The sequence below is a fragment of the Ictidomys tridecemlineatus genome, chromosome X, assembly GCF_052094955.1.
Source record: "Ictidomys tridecemlineatus isolate mIctTri1 chromosome X, mIctTri1.hap1, whole genome shotgun sequence".
NCBI lineage: Eukaryota > Metazoa > Chordata > Mammalia > Rodentia > Sciuridae > Ictidomys > Ictidomys tridecemlineatus.
Window position 1 is genome coordinate 106,738,907 of NC_135493.1, and position 21,136 is coordinate 106,760,042.

The 21,136-nt window shown below is 34.4% G+C and overlaps 1 protein-coding gene across 1 annotated transcript; it reads right to left on the reverse strand.

Annotated features, from left to right (window-relative positions):
* Window positions 1-1,535: 1,535 nt before the first annotated feature.
* Window positions 1,536-2,637, reverse strand: LOC101955891 (melanoma-associated antigen B18). Its single transcript, XM_005329163.3, has one exon. The coding sequence runs from the start codon at window positions 2,582-2,584 to the stop codon at window positions 1,538-1,540; it is 1,047 nt and encodes a 348-aa protein (XP_005329220.1). The 5' UTR covers window positions 2,585-2,637; the 3' UTR covers window positions 1,536-1,537.
* Window positions 2,638-21,136: the final 18,499 nt, after the last annotated feature.

Here is a 21,136-nt window from a genome sequence, read left to right on the forward strand (position 1 = left end):
CATGTTTCACTCTTATTTAGAAATTGTCTGTGCATGAAATAAATGGCTTGCATTGTATGTGCAACTAAATGTGAATGAGATATCCCAGGACACTATTCATTTTTAACCTAGGAGAAAGTTTCCTTGTGGTTTATTTTGGATACCAAGTTAGCTCTTAAGAACAGGTTTACAATCTACGGTTTTGTCCTTCTGTGTTGACACACATCGTGAGTGTTTGATCTTGGCTCATCAGTCTCACAGCTTAATCTAGTCAATGACCAACTTAAAAGTCAATTATCCCATGGTACCCTTGAGAGGACTCATTCCAGGATAGCAAAATCCATGGATGCTCATGTCCCTTATATAAAATAGCATAGTATTTCATATACCTAGGTAACCTTCCTGTGTACTTTAAATCATCTCACCATCACTTATACCTAATATAAAGTAAATGATATAAAACAGTTCTTATACAATATCATTAGGGAATAAAGAAGAAAAAATCTGGGAATGTTCAGTACACGTGTATTTTTCCCCCTAAATGTTTTTGGTCTGTGGTTGATTGATTCATGGATACAGAAGGCTACTGTATATCAGTGAAGGACTGTAGTTTCCCAAAGCCTCAAAGGGCCTTTCCTTAGGATATACTTACTTTATTATTTGTAACCAGACATTCCCCCTCACTTTTCCCAAATCCCTTCCTACTTACTTCTTTCTTGTTACTTAGCTTTTGGTATTAGAAGGTACTTTGCCATTTTCCTTATAGAATTACTGTTATTTGACTGTAAAGTTTTGTGTCCTACTTTCCCTGTCTCTAACAAAATCACTTCCAAAGAGCAAATACTCAATTAGTAATTGGAAATAAATGAGCCAGTGAACATGAAGTCTAGTTTATAAACATTTATTTTTTTCTATATTTTAATAAGTTAAAAAATCTATGTGTCTTTTATCTTTAGAAAACAAACTGAAATGGAATAAAGACTGAATACCTTTTACTTTTCTCCCCCTTTATTTCTTGATCCCTCAAGTTTTACTGCTAAATTCTTTTAAATTTTCAAAGAAATGCCTATTCCACTGCCAAGTTTTCTTGTTCTGGTTCACTAACTATGACAGATTTGCCAATTGTTGTACAAAATAATAAAACTCCTAATCTTAAAACTATTAAATAATAAATATGTAAAAAGTCATTAATAATTTTATATTATAAAGTTAATGAAACTTATTAAGGAAAAATTTGAAATACAGCACAATACTCTAAATTAGGCATATAGAATGGGAACACAAACATATACACTGTGTTCCCTTCAGACCCACCATGGCCATCCATTAAGAATGCTCATTGTTCTTCATATCCACAAAGATATCAATCTTCCTCAAATTTCAATACTTGAAATACAACCTAGAATAAAAGGAAAGAACAGTAAAATTCCAAGTTACCAGTATATAACAAGAAAGTAAAGATGATACTCACCTATTCCTTCCAGCCCCTGACTAGCCCTCTACTATTAGGAGGTTTACACACCTTTTCAAGGAAAAAGTGAAGAACAAAGCTCAGATTTCATTTAGCATGGGAGAAGCTGCTGGCCCTTTCCCTGGCCCTGGAATGTGAACTGGCCATAGCAGTATTGCGAGCCCTTGCTGCAACTCTGGCTTGAGCTCTGTCTTCCTCATCTTTCAAAGCTTCTTCATACCAGGATGGGAAGGCATTGGGGGTAGTATCATGGATTCTGGCCAAAAACTCTAGGATTTTCATCTTGCTGGTTTCAGCATGGGCTCTTGGTCCCCACATGAATTCATAACATGGAGGGTCACTGTTGGGGACCTGCTGGGACTCCAGATACTTTAGCTGCACCAAATCTTCAGTGATGACCTTCCTGGGTTCCCCATAGATGAAGTGCTTCCTATCAGCATATACACCCATCATATTCAGCACCTTCCAGATCTCCTCTTCAGAGGCACAGTTGCCTTTCATGAAGATCACACCCAGTACAATCATTAGGAGACCCATTTTGGGCATGTTCTCTTCATGACCCATTGTTCCATCAAGGGTGTAGTCTAGTTTGCTAACAAGAGCATAGTAGTGCCTGATAGGATCAACTTCCTTCAAGTCAACACCAAAGGCCAGCTCCATGTGCTCAGAGGCTCTCCTGAGGATCTCATTGAAGTGATACTTGTACTTTTTGATAACATACTTCAACATGTCTGCCTTTGTAATCAGCTCTTTCTTTTGATATTTGTCTATTAGGAACTGTACCAGTAAAACCACTTTCTTGTTTAAGGGGTCTTTGCGCCAGCCCTCAGTAACCTGACAGGAATCTGAACTTCCCTCATCTTGGCTTTGGACATCTTCATCTGAATCCATGTTTGAATCATCTGCCTTAGTGATATTGGTGGTGGATGGGGTTCCCTGAGGCAACATAGGAGTTCCAAGTATGCCAGCATTTGAAATATTTTGAGGTCTACTCTCAAAGAAAGTATAAGAAGAGGGTGTGGACTCTTCTCCCTGTGTTTCAGTGGCCTGAGCAGTCCCTAGACCCTGGTTCTCACTACGGGCCTTGCGGCGTTTTGCTTGGGCTCGGAGCTTACTCTTCTGACCTCGAGGCATAATGACTCTTGATACAGACAGCAGGCCTTAGTGCAAACAGGTGGACTGATGAATAGGTTACCCTAGAAGATGAAAAATGAGAAAATGTGAACAGACTCATTAGGGAGATTCTATCTTGGTTTCAGGAACAACTGCCACTGTTAGTTCCCTTTTGAGTACTGCTCTAGGAACCCTCAAGGCAGGAGCAGAGTGCAACCCTGTTCTGGGAGATTTTGTTACTCAGGATATTGACTTTAATTCTGAGCAATACTTTGACTCCTTCCTCTACTGACTTGAGGCAGCCTGCTTCCAACCAGAGCTTCCCATCCCACGAAATACTAAGAGAATATATGGGGGTGATAATCCTAACAGATGTGACTTCTTGGGCCACCCAGGATTGACAAGGGGCAGGGTGGGTCTCTGTGGGGCTGCCTCTGTTTGGGGGGAAAAGTGCCCATATATTCACCTTGAAACCGCTGGTTCCTAGGATTCCTTTATTTGAAGGTTTTATCCTGGACTCCACAGCACACTGAACCGGAAATGACTGTTGTCTACTTCCGGCCCCACCCACTTGACCCTGCTTGCTTAATAGGGGCAGGGCTTTTTCAGCCCACTTTTTTTCTGGAGAGGTGGAATTTCTTGAGAAGTCAGATAAAGTCTTTTCATTGATTTTTACTAGAGTTTGGGCTTCTCCCTATGCTGAGGTGGGTCAATTGGTCTCAGACCAAGGCTGTCATTTCACTGAGCATCCTGAGTAGGAAATAAGGTGAAGCCTGAGGCTAGCATTCCTGCTGGTATATCTCTGTGGTTCTTTACTTGGGTAGATGGTCCTCTTAATCCTTACTCAGTGTCTTGTATTGATTACTTATAGATGCTAATTTATCTCCCTAATGCTAACTTGAGGCTGGCTCCATCAGATAAAGTCTTAAATATATAAATAATTTCAGTACAATAAAAATCTGTACAGTATTATATTCACCATAATTAAACATAGTATATTCCTCTTATTGCTCTATTGCTACATCTTGTACCTGAGTCTGAGTTCATTTTAATAGTTGATTTGATAAAGTTTTGTATATTTTTATTCTTTCCATTTGGATGTTGTTTTGTTTTTAAATTAATTTCTTACCTGATACATTAAAATGTGGAAATTGTATACATTTACAAGGCATTGTGATGTCATATATACATTTATACACATGCATACACACACACACACACATATATATTAACTTTGTAATCAGAGTAAACATATGCATATGTTTATTTTATAGTTACCTTGCTGTGCAATAGCACATTGGAACTTCCTACTCCTAGCTATAACTTAGTATTCATTTATTAATCATTCCCCTTCCATATTCTTTCTGTCCTATGGTAACCACCATTCTGCTCTCAACTTCTATGAGGCCAGCTTTTAAAAGTATTTCACTTATGAGGGAGGTTGTGCAGTATTTGTCTTCCTATGCTTGGCTTATTTCACTTAGCATAATTATCTCTTGTTCTATCTGTGTTGTTGCAAATGATGGGATTCCATTGTTTTTCATGGTTGAATAATATTCCATTGTTTAGATGTACCACATTTTCTTTATTCATTCTTCAATTAATGCACACTTAGGTTGTTTCAATTTCTTAGGTATTGTAGAAATACAGTTTAAGTTAACATTTGAGTGCAGATACCCCTTCAACATTCTGATTTCCTTTCCTTCAGATATCTCATAGGTTTGTTCGATCCCACAGTAATTCTACTTTTAATTTTTTGAGGAACCTACATATTGTCATCCATGATTACTGTACTAATTTACATTCCAATCAACAGTATACAAGAGTTCCCTTTTTTCTACCTCCTCACCAACACTTGTTAGCTTTTGTCTTTTGATTCTAGCCATTCTTTTTGGAGTGAGATGATATCTCATTGTGGTTCTGGTTTTCATTTCCCTCATGATTTGTGGTATTGAACAATTGTTTTATATAACTGTTGACCATTTGTACATCTTTTGTGAAACTTCTGTTTAGATCTATTATCCATTTTAAAATTGGGTGTTTGCTTTGTTGTTGAGTTTTTGTATTGTGTTGTATTATTGAGTTGTTATATAGAGTTCCTTACATTAGCCCCTTTTTAAGATGTGTAGTAATTTGCAAGTTTTTTCCCTTATTCTATAGGTTATTTATTTACTTGATGTATTTCCTTTCCTGAATAGAAGCTATTTTTTTAAAAATTTGATATAATCCTATTGTCTATGTTTGCTTCTGTTTCTATGCTTTAGGGGGTACTGTAAAACAAACAAAAACAAAAACAAGCTTGCTGTTTTAGTATTCTGAAGTGTTTCTACTATGTGTTCTTCTAATAGTTTCATGTTTTAGATTTTAGTCTTATTCCATTTTGAGTTGAGTTTTGTAACTGGTAAGGGATTGGAAATATGCAGTTCATTTTACTGCATATGGATATCTAATATTCCCAGCACCATGGTTGAAAAGACTGTCTTTTTTTCAGGGTATTTTCTTAGCACATTTGTCAAAAATCAGTTGACTTTAGATGTGTGGGTTACTTCTCAGCTCTCTATTATGTTCAATTGTTCTGTATATCTGTCCAGATGTCAAAACTAGGCTGTTTTGATTACTACAGCTTTATGGCATAATTTAAAAGTAGGTAGTGTAATGCCTCCTACTTTGTTCTTTTTGATCAAGGTGGTTTTGAACTATTCAGGCTTTTTGACGTCCAGGACAAATTTTAGGATTTTTTTCTAGTTTATTTTGGTATTCGTGAATATAGCTATATGCTGGATATACAATCCAGTTCAAGTTTGATCAGTGATAGTTGGTACCATTCTTTTGTGCCTTATTTCAGATTTTATTGGGAATGCTTCTAATATTTAACATCTAGGTAGATTTTCCTTGATTTTTTATATGAAAACTCTATTCTAATATACAAAGTTATTACCATGAACAATTATTGAACCTTTAACCAATTTTTTTTCTTTACATCTGCACATGGTCAAATGCTTTCTCTTCTCTGTTAACAGTAAATTCCAATACACATTTTTTTTCTAATGTTATGGGGTCTGCTTTCCTTAGGCACAGCTTGTTTCCTTATTTCTTCATTTAATTCACTGCTATATTAAATTGGCTGTAACTTTATTTAGAATATTTTCTCTATCTCTTTATATGTGTGAGCCTGGCTCAAGTGTACTTTTCTTGGGCCATCATAATGTAGTTTTTTCTATCAAGGAGAACTTAAATCAGTTGAGTAATTTTCCATCTTCTTGTATGGTTCATAAGAATTAGTATACTGATGAGTTTTTCCTTTACAGCTTGGTTAAAGGGGCTTCCAAACAGCTGGATTTAAAAGATTTTGCAGGTTCCCAGGGACTGACTATAGTTTCAGTTTTTATTTGTCTTACTTTGGTTTTTATCACTGTGACCAAATACCTGACAGGAACATTTTAGAAAAGGAAAAGTTTATTTTGGTTCATTGTTTCAGAAGTCTCAGACCATGTTGGCTTACTCCATTGCTTTCCCCTGAAGTAAGGCCAACACCATTATGAAAGGGCAGTGGTGGAGGAAAGCTGATCAATTGTGTTGGCTAGAAAGCAGAGAGGGAAAAGAGAAGTGGCCACAGGGATGATGGACCTTTTTGGAACATGCCCTCAGTGACCCACCTCCTTTAGTCACACCCTATTTGCCTAGAATTTTACTACTCAATTAGTCCACTCAAACTAGGATGGACTGATCAGGTTACAGTTCTCACGATCTAAGAATTTCACCTCTGAATATTCCTGCATAAATACAGGAAAATTTTGGGGGGGCACCTCATATCCAAACCATAACATTCTACCCCCAGCCCCCAAAAGCTCATGTCCACCTCACAGTGCAGGGTGCATTTTTAGTCCATTTCCAAGAGTTCCCATAGTTTTAATAGTTCCAGCATTGCCTACCATTGGCTTTGATGTTTGTAGTGACCATGGTCTCTTTCTTAGCTTGGCTTTGTCTATAATCAGCAGTATTCCTCAACACACAATCCATATTATTGGAATCTCTTAATTCCTGGGATATCCATTTTAGCTTTGGTTTTATCTACATAGCCTCACATATTTCCCTCTCAGTGGTAACCTATAGGAATTTCAACCTTGACACACTTTGCCTGGCCTTCCAGGTACTCCTTTTAAAATATTGATGGAAGCCTTCATGATGCCCTAACTCAACCATCCTGCACTCCTGCGGAACCAACACCAAGTGTGCAATGCCAAGTTCTGCCACTAGTTTGATCAGTAGAGGAGCCCCTTTGGGATATGGCTGTAGTGTACTCTGAGTGCATGTGCAGCTGGGCATGGTGAAATAACTTCGCAAGCAAGAAGGGTGCTCCCATGGTCTCATCTCAAAGGAATTTTTACTTTTACATCCCTGAACCTGCAATGGGTGTGGTCTTGACAATTTCTGAGATTCCCTCAATGCATCTTTCCTGTTGTCTCTGTTGCATTTTATCATCTCTTTAGTGACTATAATCTCAACAACCATACCTCTCTTGGTCCATTTTACATGTCCTCTTCTGGTCAAATTGCAAATTATTAAAATCCCTTCCTCTAGTTTTGCTCCCTGTTCTTGCGTCTTGTAGTGAACTTGGATAAAAATTGCTATCAATATCCATTTTACTGCCTGAATGCTGTACTGTTTTGAAATTTCCTCCACCAGATTAATTAGTTCACTTCCTTTAAATTCAGCCTCACAGAAAGTCTCAGGGCATGGGCAAAATGTAGATAAGTTTTTTGTTAGAGTGTAACAATATTTTATTTTATTTTATGTAATTTTAATTTAAAAATCCTAAATCAGTTGATAATTGGCCGAATAACTCATCTATTAATAAATATTATTCATGAGTATTATTAGAATTATCTATTGTCAGGCCCTAATCTTTGCCAGGAAATATTACTTGTACCTACATATATGTAATTTTGGTAAACAGAAAATTTTAATATTATTTCTTTAACACTATCTTTCCCTGAAAATATATAATTTCTGTGTTCTTTCCACACAGCTACTAAGTCAGTATGCAAGTTGGATTTTGTTTCTTTATAAATTATAATATGGATTTGGCAAGTGATGAGTGTTGTTATTATCTAACCTAGTATGCATGTAAACCTAAAATATAAATTGTGGCCTTCTTCTTTCTGAGTTGACACATTTATTCAATATAGGATTCTTGTAGTTTATGTCAAGATTCTATTTATTATGTGGTAAATGTAGAAGTAATTCATTTGTTTGAATAAGTATGCTAATGTTTTCATAGTTTTATTAAAAGAAAATTTCCAATTTCTCACTTGTTAGTAAGTTAAATGTTTACATTTTGCAGTGAATATTTACTTCTTGAGCATATAATTTTTGGGACATATTTATAGGCTAATAAGTCTGGAAATGTAGAATATCATAGAGCAAAGACACTCCACTATGGGTAAAGAGGCTTATGTTTATCATCATTCAACCATTATAACGAAATTTAAGTGCTTTTTTCTACTGTAAGTTCCTTTCTCCCTGTCCTGCACCAGTCCTACTCTTCCCTGAATGATATAATAATATCTTCTCAAGCAGAAGAAGGCATTATACATGATCTGGAAACAATTTAACCCCGATTCTGCTCCAGTCCAACTTGGACTAAATTGTTCACCTTTAAATTTGTTGTTTCCAATATGATTGCAATCATATTTCAGTGTTCACGCTGCCAATGAACACCTGAAGTTCTGATGGCATTCTCATCCTCAAGCTTCATTATGTTGATAACAGAGATATTTTTAGGTTCTTTCTTGCTTTATATTTTAATTTAAAGGCAAATACTTCATTTGCCTCATCCTAGACTCCGCAATGGTGAATCTTAAATGTTTAATACTAGTCCAGGCCTCACACTTTTAAAAGCTTAATTACTTAATTATACCTTGCCTTGGTTTAACTTTTAGGCATTATTTCATTGTCTGCCTCTGTGATTTTGAGCAATGAAATTACTCTATATAGGTCTCTATTTTTTAAAAAAAGAAAATTCAGGGTGAAGAATAAAGGTATTCTTTTTTACTAAGTGGATGGGATGATTAAATGAAAGTACTTAAGGGAAAACACTTTGTAACCAAATTACTAGTTCTAGTAAATATTTATTGGAATCAAACTTTGTGAAAGTACTAAAAAAGTCTTTAGCCATACTTTGAGATATTGAGTGCCTTGGTTTTCTATTTATGTATAGCAAATTATCATATACTTAGTGGCTTAAATTAGGACCTATTTACCATAACAATTCTGTAGGTCTGTAGTTTGGGTACAGCTTATCCATGTTTTCTGTTCAGGATCTCAGTCTCAAGGTGTCCTGTGTGATGGGCAGAATTCTTATCAAGAGGATGTGGGCAAGGATCTCTTTCAAGGATTCAGTATATTGGCAGAATTGTGTTTCTTATGGTTGTAAAACTGAGGTCCTCACTTCTTTTCTGCTAGATGCCAGACATGCACCACTCTTAGCTCCTAGAATTTGTATTTCTTGCCATTTAACCCTCTCCATTATTGAAGCATGCAGTGAAGAAACTCCTTCATGTAGAATCCCCAGCAATTTAGATCACTTTCATCAGGAAGAGTGTTGTCCCTTTTAAAAGATTACGTGCTTAGGTTAGGTCCACCGAGGACAGTCTCCTTTCATAAAACCAAATATGCCATATAACAGTAACCTAGTCATAAAAGTGATATTCCTTCTGGCTTTCAATGGGAGGGGATTAGTAGGACTATTGGTCATCAGTTGGAATCTTAAAATTCTATTACACCTAGAAGAATATATTCTTGTACAATTTCTGATCATAATATTAACTGGAACTATGAAGTTGTATATACTGTACTAAATTTAGAACAAAAGCTTTTAAAGTCTCAAAATACTGTATATTTTTTACCCTCTTTGAAATGATAGTACCTGTTGAGTGCTAGCATCCATTGAAGAGCAACTTCAATGGAAATATTTGCCTCAATAGGCAAAATTAAGGTCTGTAATTCCCCAACTGAAAGGCTACATTCAGACATTAAACTTCACAATGTCCGTTATTTCATCATTACAATTTTTATGTTTTTTAGTCAACTCATGGGCTACCTTCTTCCTGCTTATAATTTATTTAACAAATACATGTACTAAGTGCCATTCTAGAAGTGTAAATGCAGTATGAATGAGCTTGTCTATATGTCTTCAGTGCACTAAATGGAAATCAACATAGTTTACAGCTCAATTCATCCTTCTTTCCATTACAGTAACTTTCAACATAAGAGCAACAAATTGTTCTTACTTCCAAGTATTTTCAAAGGCATAGCAATGATAATATGACACAATGAAGAGTTATTCACAGAATACCAAACTGAAACTAGGACATGTGAAGTTCAGGAACGGCTCAGTTCCAGCATGCCTCTGAACTTGACCAAACATTTAGCTTCCTAGGCCTCTGTTTCTACTGGACTAGCCTGTTTGAGTACTTTTTTTTTGACACTTAATGCTTATTAAAATTAAAACTAAATAAATTTACATTCTCTAGGAAACTTTTAAATAATACAAAAGAAACTTCAAGTGGAATGACATTTATTTGCTTAGAAAGGAATAATTTGTCAAACAAATATAATGTCAAGAGCTTTGTAATGTTTTGAACAACCAATTAAAAAAAAGAAAAAAAAACCGATGTGCTAATAATGACAAGTTGTGATTGCTTAGGGGTTAAATTTTTCTTGGGCTGAAAAAAGGAAAGATATATGAATTTAAGGGGAAAAAGAATGCCAAACAAGCAAAGAGATAAGTTTAATTAAGTTAAAACTAGAGGCTTATATATATATTTTTTTCTATAAAGAAGAGTATTATTAGAAAACTCTTAGTTTAAAAAAGTTGGGCTAGGGTTGTAGCTCAGCGGTATAGAGCTTGCCTAGCACATGAGAGGACCTGGGTTCAATCCTCAGCACCATGTAAAATAAATAAATAAAATAAAGATATTGTGTACAACTACAATTAAAAAATAAATATGTTTTTTAAAAATGTAAAGTACTCCTATCAAATATGATATAAAATTAATTAATTTAGAAAATATTGTTTGAAAATGAAATGGATACTATGGGTATTAACAACATTTAAAATCTGTTCAGCTATGGGGTTTTGATTTGTTCTTTAGTTGTTTTCTTTTTTAATTTTCACTTTTAGTGGACTGTTGGAACTAACCCTCTCAGTGTGTAGGTAAGAGGGAATGGGAAGCCATGTTAGCAACTGCCACAGACAAGATAAGTCCTAAGGAAGGGAAATTATTAATTAGCTTAGTTCCCCAGGCTACTTCATAGATCTAAGGTGTGAGTGAATTATAGAAGAGGGCCCACAGGTATTCCTATCCCATTCTCTAAAATATCTTTCTGTTAATGGATAACGATATCATAGAGAAAAGATTAATGAGGTAGGGAAAATATAATAATAATAATAATAATAATAATAATAATAATAATAATAATAATAAATTTGTCAAGAACCCATATTATACAAGAAAGTATTTTATGTGCATTGTCCTACTTGTCCTGTGGTATGGGTTTTATTAAATGGACTATAAAGGCAAAGAAACTGAAGCTTATAAATAATAGAAAACTTTCACTTATCCATATAGTTTATATTTATTGGAACTTTACCAAAGCCTTGAAAATAGCCAAGGCTAAACCGATCATAAGGAAGAGGTTATAAGCTGTCTCTGGTCAGAGGGGGAAAGACTTCTTGACAGTATAGAACTTCATTTTGTTGCATGTACTGTTGTCAACCCTGTTCAGTTCTTTCTGATTTAGACTTTTTTGATTTTTTATAATATTACTATTATATTAATAAGAAAAATTATGTTTAAAAAATTTTGTCCAAACTATAAAGTTAGTCACTATATGGAAAACATTAATGTAATATTTATTGTTTATGATAGAAGCAGGGGATTCAGTTAAAAAAAACTCTCAGTAAATACACTCTTAGCTCTTTTTTTTTAAAGAGAGAGGGAAGGAGGGGGGGAGAGAGAGAGAGTGAGAGAGAGAGAGAACTTTTTTTAATATTTATTTTTTAGTTTTCGGCGGACACAACATCTTTCTTTGTATGTGGTACCCGGGCCGCACGCATGTCAGGCGAGCACGCTACCACTTGAACCACATCCCCAGCCCCTTAGCTCTTCTATTTAAGAGAAATTCTATTATTTTTATCTGGTGGGCAGTTAGTTTTCTCTTTCACACAAGGCATGGGAATCTCAAAGTCAGACTAATGTATTCTTATATGAAATAAGCACAATTTTATTCTATACACTTTGAATAAAAATTCAACTTTATATATTTCCTCCAATTTAATTTTTAATTTTTAATTTTTTTATAAATATAAAATAAGTAAATGATCCATATGTCAACAGATATTTGTTGGTAATGTAATTTGGCCATGCACTGGTCCATGAGCTGAAGGTAACATTATGAGCAAAATCTGGGTAGACACTGCTTTCAGTAGAGTTTATTAATTAGTTTATAATATTGTGGGAAGGACACATACAAATCCAATATACACACATTAAAATTATTAAAGATTATGAAAAAAGGACAGAGATGGAATTATTGGATGAAACCTGATTCAACAAATTTAGAAAGATTGTCCTGAAAAAATTAGTATTTCGACCTACAAAAAAGGATGAATAAGAGTTTGATTGACAAAGATGGGGTGAGGTTTGAGGACTTTTCCTCATTGTATTTTTAATTGGAGATTTTCCAGGGGGATGCAAAAACAGAATTCAAAGTGTAGATTTGTTGATTTGGCTTAGTAAAGACTTAGAATTTTTGAATAAGCTGAAGATTGGCAATTTTCTTTCTAGGGCCATCATTGCTTAGAAGCAAACATTTGGTAATCCCACTTCTATGATAGGGATTGAGCTATCATGGTGCTTTCTGTGAGGACACAATGAAATTTGATTTACTACTTTTTATTTTGAAAGCCACTGGGAATTATGAGACTTCCCTTGCTATCACAGCCTCTATTGAAATGCTTAATTTGATCACTTGCTTATATTTATTTTTTTAAGTTTTGAATTATGTAAGTTTCTGGTGATTACCTGATGTTTTATGCCAAAATGATTCTCTATGTATTCTAATTTGCTAACCAAAGGAATTCTGAAACCACACAAAGAAATAAAAGAGAATTCCAAAATTCCTAAATCTCAACATACTGTTATTATGCCCAGCTTTATTTATACAAAGAGAGAAAATTGCTGTTTTTTCTTCATGAGCATTGCTTTTGGCAGTCCAATCACTTTATTTTGCATAATGAAAGTTATTTTTCTGACAGTAAAGATATACTTTATACTGGATGAGCACACTGAGAACTGAATTGACCACGTAGTGAGAAAAAGAGATGCTTCACGGTTGACAATGGGGATAATGCTTCTAAAGTCACTGACCTTCCTCTGAATAGTTAATAAAGAACTTTCAAGTGAAAAACCTTATTTGAAGCTGGGATGTAGCTCCATTGTAGTGCATTTGCCTAGTATTCGTGAGGTCCTATGTTCAATCCCCAGTATTGCAAAGAAAAAGACATTCTTTAGTACATCTGAAACAGGAATATTAAAATTTCTTGATTTTTCTATTTTTTCTGATAAAATACACAATGTTTTGGCAATAAATAATAAAGTAATAATGTAATATATTCTTAATAAAGATATAAATCTCCCCTCAGTATTTACTGAATGATTGAATGACATTTTTATATGAATATTTTGTGTATGTGCATATGTACTCATATACACATAATGATAACCATATTAAATTTTCTAGTCAAAATTTATTATTTCAGCTGGGTACAGTGTTACACGATTATAATCCCATTGACTTGAAAGGCTGAGGCAGAAGGATCACGAGATCAAAGCCAGCCTCAGCAAAAGTGAGGCACTAAGCAACTCAGTGAGACCCTGTCTCTAAATAAAATACAAAATAGAGCTAAGGATGTGGCTCAGAGGTTGAGTGTCCCTGAGTTTAATCCCTGGTACCGCCCCCCAAATTAGGATTTCATAGTTAAAAGTATGTTTAAATCAGGAACAGTTTTACAATTTGCCAGGTTCAGTGAAAAATGAAAATGTAGGGCTCTTTGTTGAATAATCATTAAGGATTTAAATATTGTGACAGTAGACATTTAAAGGAAGCATGAAATCTTAAAAATGTGGACCCCTGGGTAATAGTACAGCTGGTATGCTTATGAAGATGGCCCTGATCAAAATATATGCTACATGGAAGCTGCTTTTAGAATGTACTTTCTTTCATACCATAAAAATAATAAATCATTTTCTTTCAGGAGGTTAGCAGTGAATCATATTTAATATATGTGTGTGCATATACATGTAATATATCAAATAAGAATGTATACACATTTATTGCATATATGATATATAGTGTTTCAACATAGAGATTCAATTTCAAGTAATTGTATTACTTGAAATATAATACTATATGTAAATATATTTTTATGTAACCAAAGCATTTTATAGGAGTTCTGTGGTATACTGTCCTACATCTCTCCTCTCAGGATCTTGTCCCAATTGTATATTGAAGTAAGGTGAAGATTAATAGTTTCTACTTCTTTCAGGGTCAGCTTGAAATTTTGCTTGTGCAGTTTATCTTTAATTCTCTAAGATTTTCTCTCATTTAAGTGGCTCCTCATATAAGAAGACCAAAGTGCATCACAGTCATTTGAAATCTCTCAGAAAAGTATCAGTTTTTTTTTTCTAGTCATTCAGTTCCTGTTTTTTATAGAAAGGATTCTAGCAAGAAGGAAATAGGACACCATGCTAGAAAGCTATTCTTCATTACTTACATAATAATGATGACAAATAAGAATAACAGTAACATATATAAGTACTTGATTATACTAATCTCTTTATATATAGCTCCAATTCATATAGCTACCCAAGATAATGTTAACCCAATTTCATGGATGTGGAAACTGATTCCCAGGTGGAGTTTAGAAGAATTAGGACTATAGTTCAACTTCAGATCTCTTCAAGTATAAATTACCACAGAGCCTATATTTATATCACCACAAGGGGAAGGCTTATACACAGGCATGATTTGTTATAGCTAACCTTAGTATGAGTTTGTCGTGTCAAGGCAAATTCAGACTTTTGTGCCCCAGTATTTATTAAATTTGGGCTTCCTCTTAAAGAAAACAAAGGTAGACTTACAAATATAGGTCAAGCAGTCATCTCTGAAGTTTAAACACCATTAGCTTCATGATAAATCTACTTACACTTGAGATAAAATAGCTTTATAGACCTTATATGCCAAAGAAATTCACAAAAATTAAACAAGCAAAACAACTAAGCAGAATATACACAAAATTATAAATCACATGAGGGCAAAAATGAATGTGATAAGAGTAATGGGGTAAGGAGTATGGTGGCAACAATGACTTAGAAGAAGTTTTCATAAGTTTATATTATTTAAGTTATGACCTGAGGAAAAGAAATATTTGGTTATAAAACAATACAGGGAGAATAAAATATATTTGAAAATATCCTGAACATGGGCAAGGATATTCAAGAAATAGAACCAACTGTGCATTTTCCATTCTGTTATAAAATTAATCCAATTTTTTACAGAAGCTTTCTACATGAGAGAGAAACTTGCTTGTCTTTTTCTTCACTTCTAAGGCTCATGAAAATTGTTCTGGAATACATCTAGGATAGCCTTGGGATTAAATGCATTTACTGATTTTATTATGAATAACATTTTAATATATAAGATTAAGTTCTGAGAACCATATTTGACATGGATGACTACAAAATATTACTAACATTTTACTTTGTCATTCATAATGATTATTTTTTTTGGGGGAAAGTATCTGATTATTCCAAAAACTACATTATTTAAATAATGGCTGTATACATAACTGTTTCTGGGCTTTCTCTAACTACAGTCATATCAAAGAGGATTAAAAAATATTCACCTCTTTGTTCACTTTGAAGTATATGTTTTTAATTTTCCTTTTGATTCTTTTAGTCTTACTAGTAATTCATAAGCCAAGAGGTAAATCGATAACTCTTCAAGGAAGACTGAGTTTATGGGAAAATCTGGGCTCAGAAAAATAATTTGTTCATTCAGGCGAGAGTGTTCTTTTCTGCCAACACCAAATTTTCAAGATTCTCTGTTAAAATGATGCCTAACAGAAAACACTTCATAACTCACTTCCTGTGTACAATAAATCTATTGTAATCCTCTTTGTGATGAAACCTGGGAGTTTTAGAAGGTCCCTGACTCCTCAGAAGAGCACTATAGTACCAGTAAAGTGTTATATTTCCACTCAGAAATTCACACTAGAAAACAGGGAAAATGAGAATTCAGAAACTAAGTTTTACCTTTAAAAAAAGAAAACTCTGTACAATATTAAATAGGTTATCAATAACTTGGGTGTAAGAGCGTTGCTTTGGTACTGTTCTGAAATGTTTTTGTTTGAAAGTTCCAGAACCAGAATGACTAAGAAAATTTGCCATGGGAAAAAACTTTGCAGTGTAAAGTTTATTAGCACTACTATGTTCTTTACTAAGTCAAATGTTATATTCTTTTGTCAGTTTATATTCTTTTGTCAGTGGAACAGCATGAAGCTTATCAAAATTAAAAATAATGGACGTTTTTTAGAACATATTTGAACATATATAGTTGTGACAAGTACATTATAATGAGCTAGAGATTATTTTTCTCAGTTAAATGATCACTAAATAGGATACTATGGTGAACAGATATTAACTTCCTTAATGTGATAACACTGGATTTGATCCTACTGTGTCCTTAGTGTGTGGCTGATTAATTACAATTCACTTGTCTTGAATCCTCACTCCCAGAAAGTAACATATTGACTAAGTTGAAGCTCTCTTCTTACAGTCAGAACATTTTAGAATTTCAGAGCCAGAAGGTAATTTTGGGAGATGGGAGGATTCTAATTTGGAATCAAGAGACCTGGGTTTAAGTCCAGGCTGGTTAACTCACCAGCGGTCTTAATCATTGAAATTCCCTTACAAAGTCTTGATTTTATAATCTATAAAATAAGGATATTAGTATATGCTATTGTAGACAGAAAATTTTAAAAATAAAGATAATTCTTTCTTATGTACATGTTTTTGTATATACACACACACACACACACACACACACACACACACACACACACACCCATATGCTAAAGTATGCCCCTCTTTCCCACCACTCTTTCCTCTCCCTATTCTCTTTCTTCTGTTCTGTACTGGTATACTTTCTATTGATTGACTGATTTTAATTGGTGTTTTGTTGATATACGTAAAAGTGGAATTCACTGTGGTATATTTATACATGCACATAACTGTCAGATTTCTTCCCTTTTTCCATCACTCCTCCATTCCCTTCAATCACCTTATTCTAATCCACTTTTCTTCCCTCTATCTTTCTGATAACAGAATCCCCCTTTTCCCTTTCATATGTGGAAGCTAAAGCAATGTAAGGGAATATTTAGTTTTATGTATTGAATAAAATTCATCTGGTACTTTTTCTAAGATGTGAGGATGATTTTGAGTGAATCAAGAAAAACTCATCTTTTGTCTTGTTTTCCACAGCAGGAACACATCTTCCCCTTGGCTGTGATGAGCTTATAGACCACTAGCAAGGAAGTTAGATTAATTTCTGCACCAAAGTTATCAGATACCTATTGCCAATTCACTATGTGACCTCATACAACAACGTTCACCAGTAACCTGGTTTCCCAGGGCTAGTCTGACTTGTGACAGTCCAGGTGAGGTAGGATCATTCTGTCAATGCTTATTATTCGTGGCATCATCAGTAATTAGTATTACTGTGTACTTGTTGTTATCCAGTGGAAAATTAATCCCAATACCTGAAAAAACCTTCTAGTATACAAGTTATATTATCCCTCTGAATGCACTGTGGGGAAAAGTGTCATTTCACAGATAAACTAGAAAAGTGACCTTTGCCAAACACTTTCAGAGCATCTCTGGTTAGGATTGTAACCTTAGGGCTACCTTTGATCTAGCTTCTTTTCCCATAAATAGAGTGGATTCTAGTGGTGGTCATAGCTAATATTGCAAGGCACCATCCAGAGAAAGACAAAAGAACTAATGAGATAACAATAATATTTGCTTGACATTAGTCATACACATTATACTATATGGTACTGTATCTTTGATGATGTAAAATAAAAAGGTTATACACTGTGATTACATTTATATCATTCTTGAAATGATGAAATTATGAAGATGAAAAACATACTAGTACTTGTCAGTTGTTAGGGACAGGAGACTATGCTATTTTAAAGTGGTAGTATAAAGTAGTTTCTTTTTGATTGTGAAGCATTTGATATTTTTGTCATGTTTACGTTTACAGAAACCTATACATGTGATAAAATTAAATAGAACTACACACACACAAAAGCATGTAAAAACTGAATAAGCTCTGCAATTCTGATTTTGGTATCATGCTATAGTTATATAGGATGTTGTTGGAGGAAGCTAGATAAAGATTATGTGGGACTTCTTTGTACTAATTTTGCAACTTCCTGTGATTTGTTATTTCAATGTTTTGTTTTTTTATTGACATGGTATATGTATATCTTTATGGGTCACATTATGATAATTTGATATGTATATGTAATGTAATAATTAAACTAATGTAATAAGACTTTTCATCACTGCAATCCTTTAGATGTATTGAGAATTTTGTACAACTCTTTTATAGTCTTGAAATTTATTATAGATTGTTTTATCCAGTAGTTTACTGTATTATAGATGAATCAGAACTAATTCTTCCTAGTTACATTTTGGTAACTCTACTCAATTTCCTTCTGTCCCCGTCCTTCTGCCCTTCCCAGACTCTAGTGACCACAGTTCTATTCCATTCTTATTATTCTTATATGAAATTGACTTATTAATTTTTACAAATAAGAATATATGGTATATGTTTTTTTGTGATTGGTTTATTTCCCTTAATATAATAATCTCTAGTTCTGTCTGTGTTGCTACAAATGACAGAATTTCATTCTATTTTGTCTGAATAATATTCCATTGTGTATACCATATTTTCTTTATCCATTCATCCATTGGTGGACATATAAATTGATTCTTTAGTTTAGCTATTGTAAATGGTACTGCAATAAATGTGGGAGTTCAGAAATCTTTTGAGCATAATAATGTCACCTCCTTTGAATATATCCAGTAGTAGAATTCTAGATCATATGGTAATTCTGTTTTTAGTTAATTAAAGAATAGCTGTACTGTTTCCATAATGGTTGTACTAATTTACATTCGAATCAACAGTGTATAAGAGTTCTGCTTTCTCTGCATCCTCACCAGCATTTGTTATGTTTTGTCTTTTTTAATATAACCATCCTAACTGGAGTGAGATAGTATATCATTGTTGTTTTTATTTGCATTTTCCCAATTTTTAGTGATGTTCAGCATTTTTTTCATATACTTGTTTGACATTTCTATGCCTTTTTTAAATTTGAGAAACAAATATATAGTTCTTTAACTCATTTTTGATTGGATTTTTTTGGTATTCAGTTTATTGAGTTCTTACATATTCTGGATATTAATCCCTTGTCAGATGAATAGTTGTTAAATATTTTCTCTTAGTCTATAAGTTCTCTCTTAATTTTATTAATTATTTTCTTTGCTGTACAAAAGCTTCTTAATATCATATAATCACATTTGTCTAATTTGCTTTTGTTGCCTGTGCCTTGACTACTGCTTGAGATGGTGGCAGTCCTTGGTGTCAACCATGCCTTGCTGGTTCTGCAGGATTGCAGAATGCTGAGTTAGGGATGCTTCCACTGGGATTTCAAAGGAAAGTCTGGGAGGCCAAGCAAAAGGCAGCAGGATCACAGTTCCTGCAGGCTTCCCCTAAGAGAGTGATGCATGGAGGTATGAGAAAGAAGCCAAAGCTGTTTTGGAGACCTCCAAGTTTAAGAAATTCCAGTACCATGGAACATCTATCTGCCCAGGAAAGCTGTAGTAGTTAATCAGATACAAGCCAAAAGAGAAACCATGTTGATTGTAACCAGAAAGGCTAAAGGGGCAGAGCTATACAAGTCCTTTGGAGAGAACATCATTATGCCATGTTCCCAGATGTCAAACATAGATCTATTTACCGAGTTTTCCTTCTCATACCTTCAATGCCACAATTTCTTCCTCTTGGAAGGGAAATGTTTACTGTGTATCTTTATATGTTTGATCCATGTAACTTGCTTTTGTTTTTTACAGGAGCTTACACTGAGAGTTTGCTTGAGTCTTGGGACAGACTTTTGGACTTGGACTTTAGGGCAGTCTGGAAATTATTAAAATTATATGGACTGTTGGAAATGAACTAAATGTATTTTGCATTGTGAGATGAGCATAAGCTTTTGAGTGCCTGGGGCAGAATGTTGTATTTTAGAGATGATGTATCTTCCAACAGCTCCTTTAAGACAATTCAAGAAAGTTTAGAGGTAAAATGATTGGGTTATGAAAGATTTAACATAATAATACATTAATCCCCTGATAGGGATTAACTGGGCATAACTATAGACAGGGTGTGGCTAGAGGAGCTAGATCCATGTGTGTGCTCTTGGGTTATATTTTATCAGTGGTGAGGAGAGCTCTTTCTCTTGTGGGCACATTACTGCGCCCCCTCCCTGGTCGACTTCCTGGTGCAAAGACCTAAGTCATTTTCCTCCACCATAATCTTCTGGCATGATATTATGCCTCACCTTGGGCCCAAAGCAATGGAGCTTGCCATCTATGGACTAATCTCATCAGGATTTTTAAAAATTTGTTATATATGACAGCAGAATGTATTACAATTTATATTACACATATACAGCACAACTTTTTATATCTCTGGTTGTACTCAAAGTAGATCACACCATTCATGTCATCATAGATGTACTTAGGGTAATGATATCCATCCCATTCCACTGTCTTTCCTACCCCCCATGCCCCCTCCATTAACCTCGCTCTCCTTTGCCCTATCTAGAGTTATCTAACCCTCCCATGCTCCCTGCCCCACAACCCCATTATGAATCAACATACTTATATCAGAGAAGACATTTGGTATTTGGGTTTTGGGGATTGACTTACTTCACTTAGCTTTATATTCTCCAACTCTATCCATTTACCTGCAAATGTTTTTATTCTCTTTTAATTCTACATAATATTCCATTGTGTCTATATACCACATTTTTTATCGATTCATCTACTGAAGGGTATCTAGGTTGGTTCCACAGTTTAGCTATTGTGAATTGTGCTGATATAAACATTGATATGGCTGTGTCCCTATAGTATGCTGTTTTTCAGTCCTTTGGGAATAGACTGAGGAGTAGGATAGCTGGGTCAAATGGTGGTTCCATTCCTAGTTTTCCAAGTAATCTCCAAATTGCTTTCCATATTGTCGGCACCAATTTGCAGTCCTACCAGCAATGTATGAGTGTGCCTTTTTCTCCACATCCTCACCAACATTTATTGTTGTTTGTATTCTTAATAGCTGCCATTATGACTGGCATGAGATGAAATATTAGAGTGGTTTTGATTTGCA

What these genes read in the sequence shown, in the direction of transcription:
- LOC101955891 (XM_005329163.3), bottom strand. Translation starts at nt 2,584, where the DNA reads ATGCCTCGAGGTCAGAAGAGTAAGCTCCGAGCCCAAGCAAAACGCCGC.